The 26,612-nt window shown below is 46.3% G+C and overlaps 1 protein-coding gene across 1 annotated transcript; it reads left to right on the top strand.

The window, feature by feature from the left end:
- The first annotated feature begins 14,649 nt into the window (after positions 1-14,649).
- Positions 14,650-18,505, top strand: LOC135915090 (uncharacterized). The gene is made up of 2 exons (XM_065448079.1): positions 14,650-14,840; positions 16,509-18,505. Exons 1-2 carry the CDS (start codon positions 14,814-14,816, stop codon positions 16,878-16,880), a joined length of 399 nt encoding a protein of 132 aa, XP_065304151.1. The 5' UTR covers positions 14,650-14,813; the 3' UTR covers positions 16,881-18,505.
- The last annotated feature ends 8,107 nt before the right edge of the window (positions 18,506-26,612 follow it).

Raw genomic sequence — 26,612 nt, 5'->3', positions numbered from 1 at the left:
TTTATATCGGCCGCACTATTAGCACAACCGAACGCACTCCGGCCTGCTCACCCAGTAGTCGGTGAGGGCTACATGGCTTCGAGGAACGACATGCTGCCTCGGAGAAGCCATTAATAATTATTCGAGATCCACGAAACGCACAACCGACGTGCACTCAACATGGGTGGAGGGACACAAATCAACCGGCGAAAGTCACGGCGCCCTTCTAAAACGTTTCCAGCGGCGTACGGCAAAGGGTAGTACAGGAAAAAAAAAAAAAAAAAAGAAAGGCGTATTGAGCAACCGCGGCGCCCTTCTCCCATCACTTCTCCCATCCATTATTATTATTGAAATCATAATTTGACTGATAATATTCATGCGTCTGCGTTCCACTATTCGATTCGGTATTCCATACTTACTATTCGTAATCGAAAAACATGGTATTCGCGCACCTCTAATATATATGTGTTTGCATGCTGAATCAGAAGAAGACAATGACAGGAGATAAACAAATATATATTTAGTATAGAAAGATTGCCTCTATCCCAATGAAGGACCAACCCCGACTTCTCATTGAAGTCGGGGTTGAACTACTTGAATCCCAGTCGCCGTGGCTTTGTTGCGGATTCATCGAAAATCTCATCCGCAAATACAGAAACTCCTCTGTGCAGGTCTGACAATGCTAGGTTATTGAATCTCAACGCCCCTGCCGTGCTGTGTAGGGAGGTTTTCAAGCGCTTCAATGCGCAGCGGCCGCATTTCGATGGGGCCGAAAAGGCTCGGGCGACTATGGCCTCTAGTGTTGCACCCTATTCGTCTTGCGTACGTGGGGTGCAGACGATTCCACCAAGTGTCACATGTCGATGTGATTGATGATGATACTGAATGCGGCCGGCCGCCTTCCTGGCAGGCGCGTCGCCTGCCTCTGCTGGCGGCCGTTTCCCGTCCAGTGCGGTTTCCTCTTTATCGCCTATTTGTGGAACGCTCCACCGAAGTCGCGTAACAATAAATGTTTCTTTTTTTTTCTTCCTGTTTTATTTTAAATTTTTTCCTTTGCTTTGTTTTTGTGTGAGTGCCGCTCTCTCTTCCCCGCGCCTCTGGCGTTCGCGGAAGCCCAGGGTGCTGGTGTTCGTGGTGCGGACGGCGCGACAGGCATCGCGTTCTCGTTGCGCGTTTGCCCCAACGGGCATTCGCCATAGCGGCGGTGCCTGAAGACTTTAACACGCGCTCCGAGCGCGCCAGCCTCAGGTTGGTGCGCTCGGGAGACGGCACATGCGCGGCTTGTTGCTCGGCGGGGAACCCAGGGTTCTCGGACGTGCGGCCGTGTCGCGGCTGTCCGCGGGCGCCTCGTCTGTCGTTTAGTGACTTGCAGCGGGCGTACTCAATAAGATCAGCGCGTTTGATCACCTCACAGCTGGGACGTGTATTTCATTACCACATATCTAGTTTCAAGCACTAGCGTCTCATTTCACACAGTTCGTAATTTTTTTCTTTTCTTTTTTCTCTTTCATTCAAATTTTTCGTTCAATTCGCCTGCGCGTTCCACCGCCCTGCTTACGGGCGTGTGGAGGAGCGGGGCTGCTACCGGTGAAAGCATGGATGGAATGATCCAGTGGCCCATTCTGGTTAATATGTTTGCCGGTATCTATATATCTGAACTATGTAATTCTCGGGTTACAGCTTTTATTACTACACTTTCTTTTGCACAATCTAGTTGTTGTCGCCTTTTGTGTAGGTAATGACCACTAGTTTGGTTGCCAGTGCCCATTCTACGGGTCACTGCCAGGAGATTACTCTTCTTCATATTAGTTTTTCAGCTTCCTCTCCCTGGACCCGTCTTCAGGCATTGCTGTCCTCGGAAACCTGATGATGATTCAGGCCTACCAACTCTTCGGGCACCTGCGTCATGATCCCTTTGCTTCATCGTCTAATATTCTTCCGGTTTTATCATTAGACGCTTTACGCGAGGCCTTTTCGTCCTCGCTGAGTGAGTATTAGGACATTAGTAGTTACCGTGCCCACCTTTTATTTTTCCAATTGGCTTTTATCTTAAATTATGCGCTTTGGGACTTTCACCCCTTAATTTTTACCTTTCATTGGCTTTAAAACCGTTATTGCTTTTTAGTAGGTACGGGTTTCCCCCCTTTTTCTTTAGATTGCTTTAATAATTTTGGGGAAAAGATGAAATCCGGGGCCGAAATGCGAAAACACCCGTGTACTTAGATTTAGGTGCACGTTAAAGAACCCCAGGTGGTCCAAATTATTCCGGAGTCCTCCACTACGACGTGCCTCATAATCAGAAAGTGGTTTTAGCACGTAAAACTCAATAACTTTATTTAATTTTTTAAGCGCTTCAATAGAGAGGTATAGATTGGGAGACGCAAGTGGCTTGCGTCCTTTAATGGAAAGCTTATCTAATGTTGAAAAACGACCTCTCACTTGTAGATGTTACCCTCACTCTAACATCTACTCTCACTTATAGGTGTCGATGAATGCGCAGCTTGAGCAAGACGATCGGCGCTTTATAGGCAGAGGTGGTCAGATCATGCGTTGCGTGAAAACTATAGGCGAGCGTACCCTCATCGTTTCTAAAACGTCCTTACTATTGGCTAACGGGTTCCTCCGGGGGTAACAAAACTGATCTGCACTCTCGTAACTCGTGTTACTTATGCTGCTTGTTATTATTTATGCTGTATTGTGATACAGGAAGCAGGCTTCAAGACGCGGATGGTTCAAAGGAAACGACACGCTGTCTGATAAAATGCTAGCTAGTAATGCTACCTGCCCAGTAATGGTACTTGGCTAAAACCAGTCCGCACATGTGCCGAATCTGAGCCTTCGCGCCTATGCACGTGTCTGGCGACAAAGCCAGTCTCGTGCGCCAGCCGGGTGGATGACAATTTTCCCTTTCATGAAACTTCCTCCACCTCGCGGGATTCCGCAGAACTGACTTGCCATGTTAAGCCTGTATCACACTGCAGTGCAAATATTTTTTTCTTGTTTTTCTGACATATGTTGAGACAAACACTCCATGAAAATGTACCTCATGCTACCATTCTAAATAATGTTCAAAACACGACAGTTTTTTGAAGTTGACCTGAAAACGTCAATGGAAGCTTCTGTGGCTACCTTTCGCTCGGTTAACCCCGGCTGTTAGTTCCGGAAAGCGGGGCGAAGAAGGGAAGGGGGGGGGGGGATATGACGCTCAAAATTTGTGTAGAAACAAGGGTTCAGTTATTATTTGCAACGTTTCCGTTTTTTCCAGGAGCGTGAAAGTTCGCCACAAATTCATGCAAGATTTTCCCTATTTGCACCAAATTCGAAGGCGCTATTTCATGCAGTTGTTTTAGGAGCCTGGGAAACATTGCGAATAACGGCAGCATGACACCATCGAATGCTTGAACAAGTAACTTTCAACAGAGGCTGTAATTCGCATACACAGATTAAACGTTTATCGCTCGTCACTCAGAATGTGGCTTCCTACTGAACGATATATTGTTACGCGAAAACAATGTAAGGAAACTATCTACAAGCTGTATTTACAATGGGTAGCAAGCACTGGCCAACATGGAAGCCAGCCAGCATCAAGCAAGGCACAGAGTTTCTCGCTATATTACGTGTTCTAGTGAGAAACTCTATGAATCGAGGCACGTCGTCGTCCTCGCATCATCCAGAGGCCGCTCATGGGTTCGTCCCACTAAATCCAAAAGTCGACAGCATCTTCTTCGAGTATATAGCACGTAGCTTGACCCCCGGTGGCAGAAGCGCCGACCCGGCGCCTCGCCTTGTTCACCAAAGAAACCGGGAAGATATAACTACATACTTTGTATAAGGCATAAAAATTGGGAGAAGGCTAGTATTCAGGTAATCATTTTCGAAGCATGCGAGTAACTTACACACTTCAAACATTTCTCAACTGTCACCTCTAAAGTGACCTCCGTTTCCTCTTAATAAGAAATCTCTGCCATTCTTTGTGCTTTCAGGAAAGCAGAGAAACTTTTGTAGCGCTTCATATAATGCCTCTAAACAAACAATGGTTCTGCACATTCGACATGGTCGTTTACACCAACGCATCTAGGATAAGTCGATTCCACAATCCAATTCGTCAGTCAGACATGTCTGATGTTTTATTCCCTCCCCCCCCCCTTTTTTTTTTGAAGGTGATAAGAAACAGACTAAAACACTATGTCGAATATCTCGACAGCAATTTAACAGTATTGGTATTTGATAACCGAAAAATCGCATGCCGTAATCGTTGGGCGCTGCTGCTCATCATACTTTATCCGGACCGTCCCCTGGCTCTTAGGTTAAGTGGAGCAAGCTGATTTTGTATTTTCAAATATGGTTTAGCTGGTACAAAATAATGCAGGATGATAAAAGCACCGCAGGCTGAAATTTGTTTTGGAGAGAACTTCCTGACGCCAGTCTTCTGCGCAATGCGGAGGTGCAGGGCGTGTCCCGCGCGTCGTCTGCTAGTGCACGTCCTGGCGATACACGAAAGACAATCGTCGCTGCCAAAGCATGGAATACGTAATAAAGAAGAGCTTTACTTGCGCTGCCACCATAGAGTTCATTATTTCCACTATGTTCAGAAAGAAAATTTGGCCTCAGCTGTTTTGTTGGATATACCAGTGTGCAACAAAAGTGACTGCTTGAAAGGGAGGGGGGTCAAGTAGCATGCTTTGTTTCTGGCCTGATGATGATGATGATGATGATGAAGATGAAGAAGAAGATGATTATGATTATGTAGTGGTGGCCAGCACAAGAAATGTCAAAAGGAGCAACACTCCTATTTGGGCGCGCCTTGTATTGCACTTTCCGATGGGCTGCATGGCGCCTCAAGGCACGCTTTTCCTGCTTGCGGCCGCTGTGCGCCGCAAAACAGCCAACGTGCGCACTTGTTGTTTCGGCTGTTTGAAGAGTTGTTCTGGAATTATCGTCTCATGACATGGTTACGACTTTGTCAAGGTGCTGACAGGTTGTCGTACGGAAGAGAATGTCTTTAAAAAGAGCCAGAGATAAACTTAACAAGAGCGCCTTAAATAATAAAAAAAAAGAGTATCGAGGAGTGGTTCAGCGGTGGGCTCTTCCTGGTTGCTATATGTGGCCGTCTGAAGCGCAGTAATGTGCGGAATCATCCGAAAAAAAAAAACTTTAGGAACAGAAGCGGGAAGATATTTCACAACATTCTGACCATAATACAGCCTTAATTTATTCAATGCTCGCGAAGAGTGCTTGCGCCAATCTCACGCTGGGCAACTGTTGGGCTGAACACTATACGTGCTTTATTACTAGGCTTCTGCGCCCCTCTGTAACTTCCCATACATTGGCTATACTTTGCCGGCGCACGCCTCTCCTTTCCACTTCCAGGCGCCCTCCTGCCCCGGAGCTCGCTTTCTTCTCCGAGCTCGGTGGCTTCCGACATAATCTCACCGATTTCTCAGACGCGACATGTGCGCATCTGCGTAAAAACTGCCAAACAAGTTTCATGACGTGCCGCCGACGTGAGTTCAGCTGACGGGGCGCGCTTTCTCTCGCCGCAGCCAGTTAGCGTTCATGTAAGTCCGGAGCGGCGGAAGCGAGGAGGAAAGAAAAGATCAGGATGCGATGGCAAAGATCTACGAGTGCGGCCACTTTCCAGAATAAAGACGTTTTAGAGGCAATAATTTATTGGCATCCCTTTTGAAATGGGGCGGTGACAAATAGTAACCTAATCTAGCTGCTGGAGCGAGCAATGTTATACTTGCTTATCAGTCTAGCCTTTTGCCTACATCTTCTTGATAATTTGTCTCTTCCTTAAAAGCTCTAACTCGACCTTGTACAGTCACCTAAGCCTGTAATTGATGCGGTCCTATTAATCTCTTCCTTGTTTTCTTTTTTTTTTAACCCATTAAACTCTAACCGTTCCTCGCTTATCTCGACTGCTGGCAGGTTAAAGGGGCATGGTAGCCGGAGAAAAGACTTTAACGTTCGGTGAATATCTCAACTTCCACTCGCTACAAACAATTCAAAATTTGCGCAGCGATATAAATTTGCTTCTGCTTCTTTCATATGAAAATTCGACCAAAAATGTTGAGTAGTATGTAAGTTATAAAAACATAAATGAAAGAAATTTGTTACTTTGGTGAAGGAACATTTAAAAAATAACAATTCATTCTAAAGCGACGAAAGTGCTTCCATAAAACACGTTTTTTTATTGAAATAAAAGAAATAAGCTTCATAATAGCATTCCTCAAATACAGTTTTTTTTATAGATTTGGCATTATAACTAGGCGGTCTTTTGGATCGAGACAACGCTAAATAAAGAAAGTTTTCAATGGAAAATTATGTTTTTAATTAGTCTCTGCGATGACCACTGATCAATTATAGACTGAAATTTCGAAGAAAAGCGTTTATTCATTGTAGATAAAATGTTCCTTATACAAGTCGAAACAGTGTTTTCAAAAATCTTGTTTAAAGTTATAGCTTTTCGGCCATACTAGTACGCGCCTGGGGCGTAGTCTGCACCATCATCTGCGTCAGATTTCTTTCGGCGACCTTTTCTGGCACTTGCCTCGGCCTTCTTTCTTTGTCTGCATCACTGTTCCATTACTTTATTTATAGTGAAAATTGCAACGCATACAACCTGTTTAGAAGCCACGCCCACTTTCACGAGCAGGTATGCATCAGAAGCGCGATTTTTGAACCGCTTGTGGTGCAACTACAAGCGCGTCACTTGCTGGACATGTCCACAAGATGAAGTGTTTAATGGGCCTACTTTTGAAAGAAAAATTGTCTTGGGTACCGTCCCCCCTTAAAGCTTCCATCCACTTTGAATCCCAGCGCTTATGGAAAGTGGATGTTACCTAAGGGTCTCGCTTGGGGGTTACCTTCGCATTCGAATAGGATGCGCTGAGTTGTCCCTGGATTTTCGCTGCAGGTTTTGCGGCAGCAAACTGTGGGGTTCTCCTACCCAAGCTCTTGGGACAAAGGAACGACAACACAGTAGTGCAAACAATCACAAGGGCATTTATTGCACCTTTCATAGATCAATGCCTGCTAGGCGAGTTGCTATCCACAAAACATGCCGATGGGCGCCCGACAAATCTAGAAGTCCGACTCACCGCCACCGGATAGCGAGCGAATATGTTCGCTCCATGCTGGATCCCAACGCCTGGTCGTTCGCGCGTACGGTCACGCGAACGGTGGCGCGTTCCAAGGCGGCCACGCGAGATGGTCTCGCAGAAGCATGGATCGGCGCACGCGCGGCACGGCACGTCCGCACTGCTTGCTGTCCCGAACCAAAGAGAGCAAGCGCCTTGTCCTTCGGCGCCCAAGTAACCCCGCCTGTCGGCGGCGTTAGCAGCACAACACTCGCGCCATCTCTCGTACTGCGCCTCGACCACTCCGACTGCCGCGGGCGCCAGGCCACGCGGCGAAGCCGGATTACAGGACATGCGCTATGCGGGAAAAACGTATCAGGGGACGCGCGAGAGTCGCGCATCCCCACAAAACATGTCTCATCCTGTTGGGAATATGTGCTCCGCTATGTTTTGTCCTTTGGCAATCAGCTCGTGCATGAAATAGCAAGGCATTACGCTTTGTGTTATTTAGATTTTCTCTTCTAATTTCTCCTTGCATTACTGGTGAATCTCCGTGGTCTTTCTTGTTTCAATTGTTTGCGTCCAATTTACTGTCTCTGCTCCCACTTTTGTTTTAATGACTCCCAGTTGATACTTACTCTTAGATTACCCTGTACTTGGCTGCCAACTTTCTTGGCCTCTTCCTCCATTCTGTGTCCACGCTTTTGAGGTATACAAATATTTGTACCTCAAAGTAAGTGTGGGCGAGGGCACTTCCATGCAAAACAGGTTTACAGGGTGGTGTACAGGTGGAGACGCACCGTTTCCGACGCCGCCGTCTTTCCGGCTTGGGGCACGTCGCCCCTACGTGGATTTCGAGACTTTCAGGAGAAAAAAAATGCGTTTGCCATCTATGACGGCGTCTGCGTCATAGATGACAAGAAACTTGGCAATTTGTTGTCGCTAGTTGCCTGCAGAACTGCTTGGCATCACTAAGCTTTTCAGATCTGTTCTGTATACCTAACTCTTAGGCACTGGTTCAGTTCCTGAAAGAGGGTAATTCTGGTATGTGTTTAGCTTTCAGTATTGATTTTGAAGTCTTGCAGACATTTATTACTCTGTGCCGCATATCAAGTTGTTGATATGTGCTAAGGAGTGTACCAACGAACAAGTTAAGAAATCAGTGTTCACGGACTAATCACAAATGTGGTATTTCAACGGGTGCTTTCCTCTTGCCCATGTATTTGCAGTCGACGCTAGTAAGGCAAAAAGACTATGTGCATGTCCGGTGGTGCTGGTAGCAACCATTTTAGCAGGAAGGGGAGCATCGAGGGGGCCGGACCGAAGGGAGGGATAGGTTGGGGCTCATGGGGCCGCAACTTTCGCCACCGACTCGGTTAGCCTGGCTTGGAGTAGATGTTTTGCTGTTCGGAGCCCGCACCCTCCAGACCTCCCCGGAGGGGGTCGATCGCATGAGGTCACCCGGGGGGCGGGTTACGGGTGCACCCCCACGTTATGTACTCTTGCCCTACCGGCGTCAAGCCGCAATGCGTGCACCTGGACACGCTGTCGTCTTTAACAATGGCCGCCAGCATCCAGAGGGCTCAGACACTGTGTGTTTGAGCCCTCCGGATGGCGGCAGCTTGGCGTCGTTCCAGAGTGTTACATGGAGGTGGATACGCGCATCGCTCCTGGCGCTGTTGTCTGAGCCTATCCCCATAGCTCTTTGAGCCCTCTTCATGAGCACCTGGGCGAGCTGCCTCTGCCCTCCGGTTCGTGTGTGCGCGGGTGGCTAGGTGGGCAATTTCATTGCCTAGATTGCCTTCGTGGCTTGAGACCCAGAGAAGTTTGATGTATCGCCTCTGACTCTCGCAGTTTTCGCAGGGCTGCGCGACTAACATGTCCTGTACGGTAATTTTTAATGGTCGTCATTGGATCAGACACTATGTAGCATGTAGCAGAGATGTTGGTGGCTTGAGAAATAACAACCTCTTCCACTTGGAGTATGGTTTGCGCTCTGATGGTCTCTCTAGGAAATTAGGACATTTACCACTAGCGCCATCTGTAGGCTGTGGGTGCTGTCTGGTTGCGTTACTCAATGAGAAGCGAATTTCAAAAATTGACTACGAAGAAACGCTTCTTCATATCACCTAAATATTCTGCAGGCCGTCATCTGACTGTGGGCCAAGTTTGACTTTAGTGCAGTAGCTTTCCTGGGTTCGACGACCACTTTTTTTTTTCACCATTGGAAACTGTATAGCGATGTGTTTAGAAATTAAGCCACCGAAATCACTGAAGTGACGTAATCACTATGACTTACTCTTCGTACTTGTGACATTTGGCTTAATTCCGCGAAGTTTCTGAGGTTAGAAAGGCACGTTTGTAAAGCTGCACTGCAGTGAAACCACATTACGGGGAATGTGCCCTTCATAAAAACATTAGGCACAATAAATTTGCAGCGCTTTGATGTAAAGTAGCATTTGTGGAAGTTAAAAACATATGTTCAAAACACCACGGCGTGAACAACTTCTTTCTAGTAAGAATCGGTTTTTTCAAAATTACGCATCCACAGTCCCGCAAAGCACTAACGTAATGCAGTGAAAACAACACATAAGTTAAAGCTGCGAACGAAGAAGGTGGAACAAGTTTCTCGGTAAATAATGAAATGAATAAAGAGGCGCTCTCCGCACAAGAAATATTAAAGACATGCAATTATTACTACAAGAGCGAGAAAAATTTTTTGAGTTACTGATGTTGCGGAACCTGCGAAGTAATTCCGATGTCCCAAATTCATGTTTCTAAAGGTCGTGAATTTATATTAGCTCTAAGGTTGCCGCTCTCTTGAGCGTCATTCACTTAAGAGGAAACTTTAGGTTGGGGGCTCCTATCTAAATACATGGGAAAGGAGAAACCGTTCTTTTCGGCAACGACTGCACGAAGTTTCATGAGGTATGTTGCATTTTTAAGAGAAAGTTATAGTGACGAAATTTTAGTTATACGAAGTTATAGTGAGTTTACGAGATAGTTATAGTGACGAAATTTTTATTTAGAACGTCAATATTTTAATAAATACTGTTGAAAATAGCAAATTTTCAGAAAACTAAAGTATCACATTTTCAAGTCCTTAACTCAACAATGATAAGCAATATCACAATTCTGTAAATTGCGTCTAATAGTACATCTAAGGCGGACAGAATTATTGCAATATACATGGCTCTCAAGTTAGTAACTAACTAATATATTAGGCGGACTTTCGCAAAACCTTTGTAAACAATGTGAAAAATTCACATGAGATCTAAATTGATATATGAGTTTGTCCACTTTGAATGATCTAATGGAGGCAGTTTACAGAATGGCGATATCTGTTTTTGTGCGGAGCTACGAATTTGTAAACTTCGTGCTTCTATTTTTTTTAAATCACCAATGTCTGAAAATTCCATTGAAAACATTCAAGCACCAAATCACTGGAATTTATGTTTCTCTCTCAAATGCAGCAAATTTAATTAAAATCGGCCTTGTGGTTATCTCAGAAAAACGTTTTTGCGTTTTTCATGAATTTGAAAAGGCGGCATCAGAGTTGGGCCCGAGCTAAAGCTTCCTCTTAAGTAATGTTGATGAGTTAAACCTCTCCTTGTGGGATTGCGTACTTAAAATATTTCTTTGTGAAGACGATTACTTGGTTTTATTGTTCTAGTGATCGATTTCACATTGTCGTTGCCTGTGTAACTGAGGAAATAGAAGTAAATTCGCAGAGAGAACAAGGCGCAGAGCTGTCCGTAGAACGTGCTTTTTTGTTAGCGTGACGAGCTAACAAAAGCTAACGCTTTAAAATATGAACTCAACGTACTCAACGCGGAAGGCAAGAAAAACACGAACAGAATGAAGCGTACAACACCATGAAGGACACTACAAGCAGCAGGAGTATTACCGTGACATCAAGTATATGCCATATTGTTTTACTTTCCACCGCATTTCTATAGCCAAGTGGATCGAGATAACGCACAGATTTTCGCAGTGCCAGCTGTACAACAGCACGCCGGCATCAATGACGTCAGTTCATCCCCCCCGCAAGACGTGTGGAAAGGAGTCATGGTTACTGGAATTTCATGTAGAAACTCAGTGTTGTGTTTAAAATCCGAAGCGGAAATTGGATTAGAGAATAATGAAAGGGCTGTCGGAAGGCAGACTTTAGGTTTTTCCTTTACAAAGAGACTTGGGCTGAGCATCCTTCGAAGTACGGCATGCCAAGGGCAAAATCTTATTCGAAAAACAACTGAGGAATATGATGGAAAATACAGCGCCGTCTAGAGTACTTAGCGAAATAAAAACGTCGCCGTTCACAGATGAGAAAGGGACCCAGGAAACTAGTCAGTAATTATCGCGTTAATGGTGACAAGATGTAACGCAGTGTTGTAATCATCGTCAGCCATCTTTCCACCTTTCTGCCTTCCACTAGTGCAGAGTAGCTGGGTACAGGAATGTGGCCCAGGCCGACCACTCTGCCTTTATTTTCATTAAAGCTTTTTCGCTCTCTGGAGATGAAGAAGCCAGCGATAGAACTATACCAAACAGCAAAGTACGAATTGAAAAGATAGTTTTTATATGACAATTCAAAGGGAACTGCATAGATGTTGGAAACTAGACCAGAATGCCTCAGAACACAGTGCGTTTAAGAATTGTTGCCGATGGTGACTATACACGCTCAGGGTGTGGAAATAAGGTAGAATGAATGAATGAATAAATCCTTTATTTTAAGGAAGGGGACGGCTCTAGGCCACTGATGGGGATTAGGAGGGAAGGGAATGTGGGAACAACTGCACATGCCTTGATAGCATATCACAGCATCCATACTTGAGGTAAATTAGGACGTAATTATCGTGCCCGAGGCACTGGGCTTCAAGGATGACAGAAAAATGTTGGTGAATCTGGTGGCGAATAACACTATATAGTCGGACACAACTAAAGCCTGCAGTGAAGCCCCGCCCACGCCCTCATAACCTCCAGCCACTGTTCCCATGCGAGGCTGCAAATAGTTCGTACTTCAAACTTTCCCTGTTACCTAAATAAGGCGGAAACCACAAAATAAAATTATAAGCGCGTAATTTTTTACGTTTTCACTCGTACATTATAGCGGATCTGTGAACGAATAATCCTTTATTGAACTGAAATAAAACGCTTGCTGCGCTGCAACTATTTATTGCCAAGTTTCACTTCAGTTGGCTTTGAGTTTCATGAGTAAAACGGGGTCAGCAGTGATATCGCCCAATCTCTCTCCTATGCGGAGCTTCGAAAATTATGGAACACATCGTATACAGCAACCTAATAAGGCACCTTAAATCGCAAAACGTTTTTTACAATGAACGGCATGGTTTTCGCCCCGGGTTTTCTTGTGACACAAAGTTAACGGAATTTTCTTTTGACATAACTGCATTAGATCAAGGTACTAGCGCTGACTGTTTGTTTTTAGATTTCAACAAAGCATTCGATCGGGCACGACACGATTGTATAATACACAAGCTTCAGCATTTAAATATTCCCGCTTATCTAATGAACTGGTTAATTAACTACTTCGTAAATCTCAGACAGATAACGGTGGTAAATGGGTATCGCTCATCAGCTGTTCCAGTCACGTCCGATAAACAATCCAAGTGACAGCAAAATTCCTTCAAGAGGACCTTAATAATATTTCGAACTGGTGTGCCACTTGGTGCATGACACTAAATGAATCAAAATGCAACTACGTGTGCTTTTCTAGGAAAAAAACTGACGTTTCCCATTCTTACAGGCTGAATAATTCGACCATTTCGAGCGTAACAGGGGCCAAGTACCTCGGCGTTCACTTCTCAAGTCATCTTACTTGGCAGGATCACATTGCGGAGATTGCCGCGAAAGGGAATAGAAAAATTAAATTACGGGGTTTTACGTGCCAAAGCCACTTTCTGATTATGAGGCACGCCGTAGTGAAGGACTCCAGAAACTTCGACAACCTGGGGTTCTTTAACGTGCACCTAAATGGTGCACACGGGTGTTTTCGCATTTCGCCCCCATCGAAATGCGGCCGCCGTGGCCAGAATTCGATCCCGCGACCCCGTGCTCAGTAGCCAAACACCATAGCTATTGAGCAACCATGGTGGGCTCGAAAGGGAATAATATACAATGTTCTTGGCTCGAAATTTCCACCCCTGTCCTCTGGCAACCGAGAAGTTATTATGCACGACATACGTAAGGCCTATTCTTGAATACGCGTGCACGATATGGGACCCTTATCAGGACCACCTTAAATACGTCTTAGAGCGCGTACAAAACTGAACGGCACGCATTATCACTGGGAGAAAACACGCCTAGCGCTTTCGACGTCAGCCGAACGCCGGCGTTGCTTGCGTCTCAGATTTTTTCATAAGATCTTTTACGACAATACTGGCATTAATAAATCGAAATACATGCTTAACCCGCATTACATATCCCATCGCGATGAACACACATTAAAAGTAAGGCCAATGAAGTCAAGAACAAACTTGTTAAGGTATTCTGTTTTTTTTCCCAAAACCATCAATGAATGGAATACTCTGCCTGAGGACACCGTTTCTAAAAGATCAAATTCAGCCTTTTTTAATGAACTGTTTGACATGTGATCAATTCGTGTGTTTCTATGGTTCTTGTTCATTGTTTTTCTTTCGCGTTTGCTCGCCTACTATATATATATATATATATATATATATATATATATATATGAGTGTATGCCCATGTATGTGAATATATGTACATATAGTCCTTTGAATTTCTTTTCCCTTTTTTGTTTTGAGATAGTTATGCTCCCTGCACTGCATTATTCGTCACCATGTTTTTTTGTTATGTAACGTTAATTACAACTGTTTTACATTTGTATTGCTCTCCGTATTGCCCCCACTGTAATGCTCTGAGCGAATGTGGGACTGTACAGTAATTAAGAATAAAAAAAAATGAACTGTACCGCGAACTTATGAAGAGTGAAATGTTCAGACTCCGTACACTTTGTCCATGTCTGTTGCACACCTCATCGCTTCCACCGATGAAAAGTCTCTCCAATAACCGCAGACTCTCCGGGGCTATCAAGTACGGCGCCATTTTGAAAAGGTCGCATGACGACGACGTTGTTTGCTTCTGTGATTGGCAGGCGGAGTAACACAACCACACGCGGTCCGTGTGCCTTGTTTGCCAACTGCTAGTTTTTTTTTATTTTTTAATTTGTATCCTACTATAGTAAAACGCGGCTGGATTACGCGTGTCGTGAAGACGAGTGGCATGGAGAAGGAAAAAAAAAACGATACTTTGAAGCCAATTTCTTTCAAGTTTCATAGCTGTTAGTACGAGCCGCGGATTTGAAGGGCCGATAATAAGCACAGGAGAAAGGTAAATGTAACGAACTTGACATAAGCCACCACCCCACTTCGAAGAGGATGTTGATATCTACGCCAGTAGCGCCCGTAGCGTCGCCTGGTCGAGGCTGTCGATACTTGTCGGCTTACATTTTCGTCGTCTTTTCTTCGCTTGTAGCAGTATGCGCCTACAACCCGTTCGCGAAGAACGAACGCCGCACGTGCGCACGACTAGGAAGCGCAGGAAAAAGAAGAAGCGACAGGTGCAAGTGCTCCCCGTGCACGTGCCGGATCTCGTGAGGCGACGTGTCGAGCGCTGACGAGGCAGACCAGCGTTCTTTGCCGTTCGGCGTGGTCAGCGTGTCTTGGAAGCTTCCCCGGCGCAACGCTAAGGTTGTCGAACGACGCCATCGGCTTCATGAAGTCTCAACGAAGGAACAAGCAGGTGAGGCACGCGGATGTTATTGGGCTCGTCTTGAGCACCGCGAGAGGCTTCAACGAAGGATCGGGCTTGTGCTTCGAGATGTTCCAAGAAGGGTTCGGATCGAGCGCGCCTTGCCTGTTCAGGCGCCGAGCAAGCATGGCTGCCAAAACTGTGCGGTAATCGCTCTCTCGCGGTCGTTCTCGAGTTCAATCGGCGTACGCACGCGCCGTGTTTCGGCTGTTTGCCTGTGCCGCAGTTGGAGCCGGCTGTTACGACTGCGAGTGGGCTCCGTTTGTTAATTGTTCGCTGCCGCACCTCATAGCTCTGTGCAGGCCTTAGACCTTACATGCCTGCCAAGACCCATGGCGGGGGCTTCGTCGAACATTTTAATTTTAGAAGTGGACCTGTATTCCTGATGGCTCATCACTATTTTGCCTGCCGTCGTTTTTGTTTGTTAGCGAGCGCATTCATAGCTTGCTACGCCAGAATAGCATGGCTCTGCAACCACAAAGCCTTCCGTAGAGAGCAGCAAAAATATTCCTTCGTCAATCGCCAATCTGATATCGCGTTTCACCGCGAAAGAAAAAGGAAGCAACGTAGGGAAAAAAATCGTCTTGCGGTAATTAATGTACAAACCGTCAGCGATCTGTCGGAAACAAATACTTTCGATGCGGAAATCACTATAGAGAAATGCATGGCGATTGACGACAAGCAAAATATACGCGCCTGTGTACGGCTTCACTGCTGCACGTCGAGATGTCCAGGCGTTTGAATCGATCGGACTAAAGTCCACAGAGAAATCTAAGCGCATAATTAAATAAAAGTAGTCACGCGTTGGGTCTTTCAGTGTGCTCGTATTTGGTGAAGGCGTGAAACTACGCGAATGCTCAAACACCGGCGTGTAATAATTTTATCAAGGAATAGGTAACTGTGTTGTATACAAAGATGGCCGACCCAGGAGAGCTGCACCGCATTCTTGTTGCACTGCTTGATTCAGAGGTGGAGCTTCACAGATGGTTAAATCACTGCGCATAACGGTTAGGCTTGATATGTTTTAGGGCTCGGCTGTTCTGCCATCAGAATAATGCATTGATCCCCCCCCCCCCCCGCTCGATTCCCCTTGGGTGCCTTTGAGTTACTGCGCCGCCCGCTTTATAATCTGAGGCGTTCACTTGTGGCTTCCGTCTCCCGGTATTATCGGATATTAAATGATCTCATAGGACATAGGACGAAACCACAGTAGGGACAAAGCAGGTCGGTTCGACCTAAGGGCAGTAAGGCAGTATACCTGACAGTATGACTGGGCAGTGTACGTATTCTGCTCAATTTCCGGCAGAATAGGTACTTTTTATTTTTAAGGATAAGTTTTGCGCGTTTTGTCTTGTGCGGGAAACTGACGATGTAAGTTGAGTTAATGATAACGAAGTCTATGTGCATAGATCTAGTGGCATTTCAGATGGTGGCTTATCCCTCTTTTGTGCGAAAATCTATATACTCGAAGCTTGAGACTGGTGAGGACTGAGCGTTAAGATTCACTCCGCACCCGGCCTTCCTCTTGACGCCCCACCTGAACTGTCCATTCCTCGTGCTTTTGAGCCGCCCTCTCCACACCCTGTTGCGTAGATATTAGACCCGGACTCGACTAGAAATACTCTACGTTCAGTCACGCTGTCGTCATACGATGCGCAGGCGCACAACCGCCGAGCGGACGGACGCGGACGTGCCATGCGTCCCAACATTCCTCTGCTGGAGCACTTCCGGTGGCCCCGCCTTCGGCGTCCGTTCTACAAACACTGGCTGCTCAACGTACTGCGTCTCGTGGAGCTCTTCTGTTGGGTCATGCTGTTCCGCCTGCTGATCGCGCTGTCCGCGGTCACTGTGGTTGTCTTGGCATGCCTTCTGGTCGCTGCAATGGTGGTGGGCGGTCCGGCCCTGCTGCGCTCCCTCGCCGACTTCATGACCGACACGTTCCGCGAGGTGTTCACCCTGTGCTCCCAGTTCCTCCAAGACCCTGTCCAGGCGCGCCTGTTAGACTTTGCCAGGAGGGGAACACATATGTGACTGGAGACTCCCGCTCCAGGCCTCGCTGACTTGACCACCAAGCTGGCGGGTAGGCAGGCGGCGGGCGCGTAACGCAGCGACTGTCAGCGTCCACTCGGTGCCCAAGGCACGAAGCTAAACGCCGGTCGCGGGCGCGCGTGGTGTGTGTGGTGTGGGTTTTTGTCTTGTTTCGTCTCTCGGGTGAGCTGCAGCAAGTCATTTGCTACCGTGCTGTGCTGTCTCGGCTAGTTGGCGGCCACATATTTGACGCGGCGGCTACGCAACGCACTTGATGCCAAGCAGGGCACTTAAAGGTCTCGTGGCGACCGAGCAGTCGTGGCGTTCGTGCGGCTTGTTTATCTGGTGTGAACTGTCGGCATACCGGCGCACAGGCCCGTCGCCTCGCCCAGCTTTTACGCACGTGATGCAACTGGTGTAAAGCGCGTTCTGCAGGTTTACGCTGGGGATATGCACCGACCGCGACAGTGCACCTTGCGCTTGTTCTGTGTCCAGCTTTTTTTTTTTTTTTCACGGTCAGAGGCAGCCGTGCCATGGTGTTGTGCTGCGGCAGCCTTACGGAGCGCTGGTACAGCTGCAAGCGACCGTGATCAACATTGTGTGGTCTTTGACTTGCATCAAGTGCATTGTAAGCTGCCTCGTTAACAGGAATTGGAACTCCCCCAGAATTCCACAATGGCTGCACAGTGATTCAGCCACAGTTCCCTTTATTTGCTTTCGTTTGAAGACAACCGCGCCCAGAATGAGAGTTTACATGTATGTACTAGCGCTTTTTTAGCAGGACAAGACCTTCCAAGCTTGTGTACGGGCAACCCTTAAAACACGACGCCTATGACTGGACGCTCGTAAAGTGACATCAAGAACCTGGCATTGAAAATGAGGGCAAGGAGGGAATAAAGCAATCGCAAGACCGTGGTGCTCGCCCTGTGGAGTCGCCTGGCAAAAGTGCCGCGTTTGTCTGCCATTGGCTGAAATACAAGTCGTTTGTTAGGACTACCAAGGAAATCGCATTTTACAGCCAAGACGGGCGAACGCACTTGCCTGTAAGGAGGTCACGGCTCGACGACAGCGCTTGGACACTGTGAATGAACGAAGTGGCCAGTGCAAGTTTGAGAAGAGGCATCGCGTGAGAGACGGAAAGAGTTCGCCAGCCAGCTGAGACAGTGGGTTGAGAGCTAAAGAATAACAGTGCATATCGGCATTGCTACTTCCAGGGTCAAGAATCAATTCTTTCACTTGTAGGGTTTGAAAACGGCACGCGAACAGTTGTCTTCTCAGACATCCGTGCACACTACGCGTCTGTGGCCAGCAGACACGTAAAAAGAGAAAAAGAAAACAGCCAGAACTATCAATATAATTTGAAGTCTTAGCATGCTACGTCTTTTTTGTTTTTGTCTCCTCTACCTGCAGTGTTATCCCGTCCCGTGACTTGCACTTTCCTCACCCGAAGTACGGAATGTGTTTTCATAGGCTTTTGCCATGAACTTTCTTGGAGTGTTTTTTTTGTCTTGTGTGGTAGTTTTGCTCACTACAAGCAGTTTGTTGCAACCAACTGCGCGATATGTAGGTGAACTGTGCTTGTTCAAAATGTTCTGTTATGGGCATTAAACTTTGCTGTTGAGGCGTGACATTGCCATCCTGCTCTTTATTGTACGCTGCAACATAAGATGGTGCTGCTGCATGTGAGCACATTTATTTATTTACCTATTTACTTAAATAATCTATCTATATATTTATTTATTTACACATACTGCAGGAGTGGGTTAACAGAGGGAAAGTATACACATAAAAATATGATACAACGATGGAGGTGATAGGCTAAGACCCTTTATCTTAGATGGCAGATGCGAAACTTCGGGATGAGCATGAGCGAATAGACCCTGGTAAGGAATTCCAGTCTCCTATGTAATGAAGGAAAAAGCTGAATTTAAGCATATTAGTGCGTAGAAAGTAGGGCATCGAGTTGAAGTTGTGAAGTATCGTAGATGACTCTGGCGCGAGTTTAGTAGTTTTTCGAAAGTCTAACTGAAGAATTGACGATGCTGTGCAAGAAATGAAACGATGCTATACGGTGACGTGAATAGAGCCAAGTTAAATTTAAGGAATGAAGTGCAGACGAGGATGAAAAGTCACGATCATAACCGTGACATAACTCTTAGCCTTTTCCTGAACTGCTTCTGGTATGTTAATCTCGCACTGCTTATAAGGGTTCCAAAAGACAGATGCGTAGTCAACAACAGGACGGATTAGCGATTTAATAGTAGTAGATTAGCGATATAATAGTAGCTTAGTATCTTTCGGAGAGTTGGATGGTGTACGAAGTTGGTAACCTAATTTTTTAGTGCTTTGTTAGAAATGTTATCAATGGGATAAGACCATAACATGTTATGCGTAAAAATGACACCGAGATACTTATACTCAGATACCCTACACACAACGTGGTTATTGATGTAATGAAAAAGAGAACGAGAAGAGTTTTTACAGAGAGACATAAGGAAGGTTTTACCTAAATTAATGTCAAGTTGCCAGGTGTTGCACCAAGTGCAAAACCTAGAATATGACTCCTGGAGACGTTAATGATCATTAGAACAGTTAATCACTTCCTATAAAACACAATTATCGGTCTAAAGAAGAATACTAGGAGATGTGAACAGGCAAATAATTTATGCAGATTAAAAAAAAGAAACAGTGGCCCAAGGACGGAGCCCTGGGGCACTCCAGAGGTCACAACAATAGCAGTAAAGTCGGTCCATCTGTAAGAGAGAAACTGAACTGGGAACGATGTGAAAGAAAGCATGAAATCCTCGTTAACTGAGGATTATTTAGTACAGCGGTAAATTTACCAAGTAGTGTAGAATGTAATACTGTCTCAAATGCCTTAGAGAAGTCTATAAAGATAGCGTCAACCTGGTTTGCCAACATCAAGGCAAATAAAAATGTCACGCGTAAACTCAACTGTGTTGTCGTACTAAAACCGCGCCTAAACCCATGCTATATCTGAGAATATTATGTGATTCCAGGAAAATCACTATGTGTTTATGAATTATATGCTCTAAGATATTGCATGACTGTGAGGTTATTGAAGTTGGTCTGCAGTTTGACAAAGACTGCTTATCACCGGATTTATAAAGAGGAAGCATTTTAGCTAACTTCCATAAGGAAGGAACAGTGGCAGATGATAAAGAATTGTTGAATATGACCGTCAGATATCTTGATGACCACATGGAACAGCGAACCAAGAATGCATTGTGTATTCCGTCCGTAACGGTGCATTTCTTTGTATCCAAGTTTAATACGAGGTTAAGAATGCCTTCATTGTTAATGTAAATGTGACTGATTGCTTCAGAACAAACTATATTGGTGAGAGAAGGAATGAAGTTGTTATCGGGTACAAATACGGATTGAAAATACTTGTTGAAAACATCCCATATTACTGACAGATCACGGATGCGTCATTGTCAATTAACTTCGCCTTAATTAACAACAAATGTCGTGGGTTCGACTCCCACCAAAGGTCGAAGGTTCGTAGCCTTTTTGTGCCATCCGTGTGGTCACGCCGACAACCGCAGGTTTTCCGCCTCGTGAGCCATTTAATGCTTTCGCATTAATGAATGATTAAGGGTCTTAGCGGACAAAGTATAAAAGTACGGTTGAACTTAAGTATGCAGAGTACAAAAGAACTGTTTAATAGCCTTGCAAGAAAACTAGAATCCATGATTCTAGTTGGCCAGCCTCTGAAATATGTGCAAGAGTACGTTTATTTAGGCCAGCTGCACACACGGGAACCCTGATAATGAGGTGGAAATTTACAGAAGAATAAAAATGGATCAGAGCGCATATGGCAGGCGTTAACAAGTCATGACCGGCAACTTACCGCTGTTCTTGAAGAGAAAAGCCTACAATTGTCTCGCATTCGACTGGCACTAACATATGGAGCGGAAACATGGAGGTTAACAAATAAACTTGGAAAAGATGTTAAAAATCGCCCAAGGAGCGATGGAAAGTAAAATATTAGGCCTGCGTAACGTTAAGAGACAGGCAGACTGCGGTGTTGATTATAGAGAACAACCGGGGATAGCCGATATTCTGGATGACGTTAAGAGGAAGACACGGAGCTGGCCAGGTCACGTAATGCACAGGGCAGGTAACCGGTCGTTACAGAATGGATGGAGGCAACGGAACTATGATAGCAACGGAGAACTGTGGGGTTTGATGAAATGAGGAAATTTGTCGGCAGAAAATGGGATCAGCTGGCACAAGACAGGGGTAATTGTAGATCGCTGAGAGAGGCTTTCGGCCTGCTGTGGACATAAATAGGCTGCGCTTGATAAAGTAACTTACATGTCCGTCCACGGACAAATGCTCCAAAATACGGGCACCAGGAGTCTTAAAGGAATGACAAACTTCTACCTGTGTATGTCTGAATATTAAAGAAAGCATACAAAATTTCCGTTTTCACGGACGAAAGGACGGACGAAAGGTAATTGGTTTGATTCTGCAACATGAAGCTTAAGGTCGTTTTTAAGAACATCGAGAGTCATTGTATTATACGCGGTTGTATACGTCACTGACGTCCTTTGTATGCGGCCTTTGTGCGATCATTTTAACTGTCCAACTTCATCGCACTGAGTAAGCCTGCGCATATTGGAGTAACTCTTTGTGCAATGGTGAAAAGGGTGCCAAAGGCTGCTGCACACAAATAGAGAATAACGCGCATGCCGTCAATGGTGTTCTTTGAGGAGTTATGCAGGTCAGTCACAGACGCCTGCAGCCGCGCACGCTAGTTGCTTTTTTCCTTTTTTTTTGTCTCTTGGAGGACATACTACGGCAAACAACACGTCTGATCGACGGCTTCTATATTGTTCGGTGCTCTTCACAAGTTAATTATACGGGCGTGTGGGATACGCGAAGCACGGCCTTAGCTGCTCGAGTCGCTTATTGCGACCGCCAAGCGTGAGTAGCTTCGCGTCGGTGTTGTTTGCAAACACACGGCGCTGCAGCTGCGCAGAACGCGCCTGCGAAGCCACGTTGCCGCGTATACGGCCGCTATCGAACGCTGGGAAACTCCGGCATCAGTCCAACTAATAGACCGAGGAAAGACCTGGCGTGCGTGCAGTAATAGGCGCAGTTGCACGCGTTTACCTGCATGATACCGCAGGCGCTGCCGCGAGCGAGAGTGAATTCCGTGGGCGGTGAAAGCCTTGGGCAGCTAGGGAGAACCGCGGCGATAACCTTCACTGCCAGCACTGTGTGCGGACGCGCCTTATTCTAGCTGGTCCAGTCCGTCGAGAGAATGAGCAAGCACGTGCTCGCGAGCACTTGAATGGCGGCCAGAGAGCGCGGCCCGATCGGAGAGGTGTGTTTATTTCTTCTCTCTTTTTTCTTTTGTCGTCGCAGCGGTAGGTAATTACTCGTTTCCGGTGGCGGAAGCGCGGCAACACTTAACTGCAGCTGTTTACACTGCCGTCGCATGTATGACCACGTGAGTACGTTGCGAGAAGCCGAAAGTCGGGGACCTGGGAGGTTCGCGGGGGCGCGAAAACGTTGGTCCGGTGTTTAATCCCGCTTGCATGGGCAACCACCGACGTCGTTTGGACAACATCGTCTGGCTGGAAATTCAGTGTGCGTGGGTGCGTTTGTGTCGATCCTTAGGGGCGGCTTAGTGGCTATGATTCTGTGGTGCTTAAGACGAGGTCATAGGTTCGATTCCCAGGCGCAGAATATTGATGGCGACATGCGAGAACGCTTGCGCCCACTTAGATTTAGGCGCATCACAACGAAACCTCATAGATGTAAATAAGAGATGTCATCGCATTTCCTGTTTAGAGCGCTTGTTGCCACTTTTGAAATGCAAAGTTGTATACCGTTCGCAGCCGTGTAATCACACAGTTGGCAGCAATATGTTTTGCGAGCACCTCCATCACAATCGGAAAAACTTCAACATGAGTTTTTTTTCATTTCAGTGAAAGTCTCCTAATTCTCGCTTCTTGCATTGTCACGTAACCATCGATATCTGCTACAGTATAGAGATCAGCAGTGCACGCAACTGCTGCTGTACAATCGACAACTGTGGTCGCAGATTGCAGGTCAAATGACCGCTGCTGATCGCGCGGTGGCATTAGTTCTTCCGGCGGACGCTGGTGCGGAGGAGTTCGCTAGCCGTCTTGGCCAAATTGCGTATCCCATGCCAACTATGCGAACTGAACTGAACCGCGTACAAGACGCGATTGGTGTGCCTTCTCAGATGGCTCAGGGCCGAGGGCACTCTCGCGGTGAAGCGGAAGCAATAAACGGAACGCTGGCACTCCCTCCGCACAGAGAGAGTGACCTGTGGCTGGTGGAGAGAATATGAATTACCAGGGAGGTTCGTAGTCAACAACTATGTTGAAAAGCAGTGCTAAGTATTTTTCTAGGAGCCTGCATAATCTTGGAGGCGCATTACATTGTTGTTTTCTTTTGTCTATGCTATCCATGTGAATATACACCGCATAGACTCGAGTAAGAGCCGCACCTTTCTGTACTTTTTTTCCAGGATTTCGTCCAGAAGAGAGGTGTGCAGCTGTCACAAGAATAAAAACGTATTTCTTTTACCGTTGCTTTACAGAGGCTGACCTGTTTCACCTTGAAGAAACCGAACTGGTGTAAATAATCGTGTAGGCTGAGATGAGTAACGCACTTACAAACAAACAAACAAACAAACAAACAAACAAACAAACAAGCAAGCAAGCAAGCAACCAAGCAACCAAGCAAGCAAGCAAGCAAACAAACAAACAAACAAAAATAACACTTTCATGTCAGGCTATGGATACAAGGCGACACAGCTAAGCTAGGTTTATTGCTTCCGAAAAAGAAGATGACTCATTTAAACTCTTATAGCTCGAGGAGAGGCTTACACAGCTGCCACCTCCCTCTTTCTTTCCCAGCGAGTAATTCCCTAGCTTATAGATATGAAAAATTGTCCGCTCTCGTAGGGTACTAATTTTGGACCGTTGCTTTAACAGGTGTCACGAAGAGTTCGTCTTTTCTTGTTAACTGCTACATACGTATAGCTCCAACTTACTGACAGCATGCATGCGTTTGAAGTTGTAAACCTTTTTTTTCTTGCTTTGCGACTCGCAAACAAGCGTGACTGTGTCCTTCAATAATTCTTCCTTTTTCTAATTTTCATTCGATATGTGCACTTTGTTATGGTATCTTCAATCATTCTAAAGATTCATAGCGTCTCAGTGCTCACATTCCCAACTGTATAATTAGCAGGTGTATAAGTTCAGGTGAAGCGTTGCATTTTGGTGTTTATTAAAAGGTGAAATGCCCAGTAGCATGTTCTGATACCTCACTTGACCGACCTTATACTTTGTACGCGCTCTTGAATCAAAATCGTATAGGTTGAATACAGGAATGCGTTGCGATCAAATTAATATTTTTAGCTTGTGTTGTAGACCGGCATATTTACTGCGCGACCTTTCTTAAATAGATTTTTTTTTCTTTTTTTCGTCTCTACCAAAGGATATCCGCGGTTAGTATTCGATGGGCTCCCGCAGTCAGGATATTCTTTATTTGTGCCCGTGTGCTGACTTATTATCTACTGTAGGATAGTACGCTGCGTGAAAATACGAGTAGAAGCGGACCAGGGCACCGAGTGTAGACAGCCAAGCAAATCACATAATGTGTTTATACAGCATTTCTTTGCTTCGGTTATTTTTTCCCGCGGGTCCTTTATAGCACGCCCGTGAACCATCGCGCGATATACGTATTCGGGTCGCCTGTAAAAGAAGTTGCGCGGCTATCGTGGCCCGAGACCAACTGATCGAGCTAGCTCTTTCACCCGACACATACAGGCGCAGTGATCAGGAATTCCTGTTGGCCAAGTCAGTGGCATGAAAAATGAAACCGTCACGCAAAAAGCGAACGACAAAGAAAAATTTCATGACTAGTTAGAATCATAGTGCACGTTGGGCGCATATTTGGGGCCGTGCTTTGACCAGACGTATATACTGTAACGCATGATGCGGGTGTGGTTATTTGCTTATTTGTGATCATTGGCAGTTCGGAGCGCATGAGAGACACAAACCTCGGCAACGTTCACAGATGCTCCGTAAACACGGCGTTGATTTCATTTTTTTTACTATGTGAATGCATGTCGTTATTTATTTAGGCTCGGTGGGCGTTCCTCTGCAGTTATGTGCTGGCAACGATGCACGTATGTTAAACCGCACAACGCTGCAAATAGCCGTTGAAAAGAGGGAGCAGTCGTGGCTGATTGAGACACAATAGCGAAGTGAGACAAGATCTTAGTCATTCCTATTACAACGAAAGCAAAGAGCTGAATGCGGCGCCTAAGCTTCGATGTCTTACTCTTCCACGACCGTTAACAAAAATATTTCATTAGAACGGAGCGTGATAGAATGACGTCAGAGTGATGGCAGCTTCGTCTCGTTCGCCACGAGAGTGTTCAGTGCTGCGCTGTCCCTTCTTGCAGGCAGTTTCCACGCGGCCCCACTCTCACTGCGTGGCGCACGCCGAGCTCGTGATTCTTGGCGTCGCTGCCTGGCGACTGCGTATACCTCCAGCTGATGGCCGTAATGTATTCTCCCTGCGGGAGAGCACCGCATCCTCGCGTACGGCGCACACTCGTCCCGAAAACGACTGCGCAATATGGAGATTAGTGGCAGCGGGCGTCCGCCACAACAGTTGCACGGGAGGACAGCGCGGCAGCCCGGAGGAAGGCGAGCCTTATGAACATCGGTGGCGGCGTCCAGAAGCGACCCGCGGGTGGCTGCCAAAAGACCGCGGGACCTTCGCAGCGCGCGGGGCGCCGTGCGTAAAAAAGCGAGGCCCATTATGCTCCGCGTTGCGTCAAGTCGCGCACGCCTGCCGCGTGCCACGTCCTTCCTGGCCGCCTCGGGCAGCCGCGGTGTACTGCAGTGCGCGACGCCAGGAAGGAGACAGGAAGGAAGGCAAAGGAAAAAAAAAAAGTGGGCGATATCGGCGTAGCCGCGCTCATCTCGTCTTGCCTGGGAAATTTCGTGACAGCGAGTTGTTGAAAGCGACCGCGATCGACCTGCAAGGAAATCTTAACCGAGACATTAAAGATCCGCAAGTGTAATTCTAGGAAGCATCCAAACATTTTTGTTAACCTTACAGTGTGACCAGCGCACTTTCCGTGAAACTTCTTTTTTGGGTTGTTTGATTTATCTGAACGTTAAAGTATTTGATCCGACAGGGCTCTTCTCCAGACTATAGTTGGTTTAATGTTCTCGAAGAAAAAAAAAAGAGAATAGACGGGACGCGTAAAATACGGGTACTGTGCCCGTCATGCACATGTTTCTTTGTTACCTATATTCTGGCGACTCGAACTTTAGTATTTGCTTTTCAAGCGCTATTACGCAATACGTGCCGTTCTCACTGGGCTCGATAAGTTCATAAGCAGAGCATAGCGCATAATTTATACAAACAAAAGTTGCAAATATGCACCTCACTTTAGGTGATTCGTGGCCGTGGCCTGCAGATTTGAGCCGCACACCGTAGCTGCAAATATGCGACTTCTCGTTGGAGCAGCGCGTAACAATCGATAATTATTGATTCCCCTTCGACCGCAGCCGTGATACTGCGATTTACAAGGCCGGGATGGGTATTCAAATAGGCGAATTTCGGGGCTGTCGCGAGTCCTGAGGGTGATTTCCGAACGTCGGGGTCGCGTTTCCGGCGCGTAACGCTTACCAATCAAACTGTCTT

Source organism: Dermacentor albipictus, chromosome 1 (genome assembly GCF_038994185.2).
Source record: "Dermacentor albipictus isolate Rhodes 1998 colony chromosome 1, USDA_Dalb.pri_finalv2, whole genome shotgun sequence".
In the NCBI taxonomy this organism is placed as follows: domain Eukaryota; kingdom Metazoa; phylum Arthropoda; class Arachnida; order Ixodida; family Ixodidae; genus Dermacentor; species Dermacentor albipictus.
Note: the sequence above shows the minus strand (reverse complement) of the source record. Positions and strands in the feature narration are given on the sequence as shown.

Excerpts from the sequence above, each read along its gene's own strand:
- LOC135915090 (XM_065448079.1), top strand. The coding sequence starts at position 14,814 with ATGAAGTCTCAACGAAGGAACAAGCAG. Across the intron at positions 14,841-16,508 it reads CTCAACGAAGGAACAAGCAG|GCGCACAACCGCCGAGCGGA; the intron begins GTGAGGCACGCG and ends TACGATGCGCAG.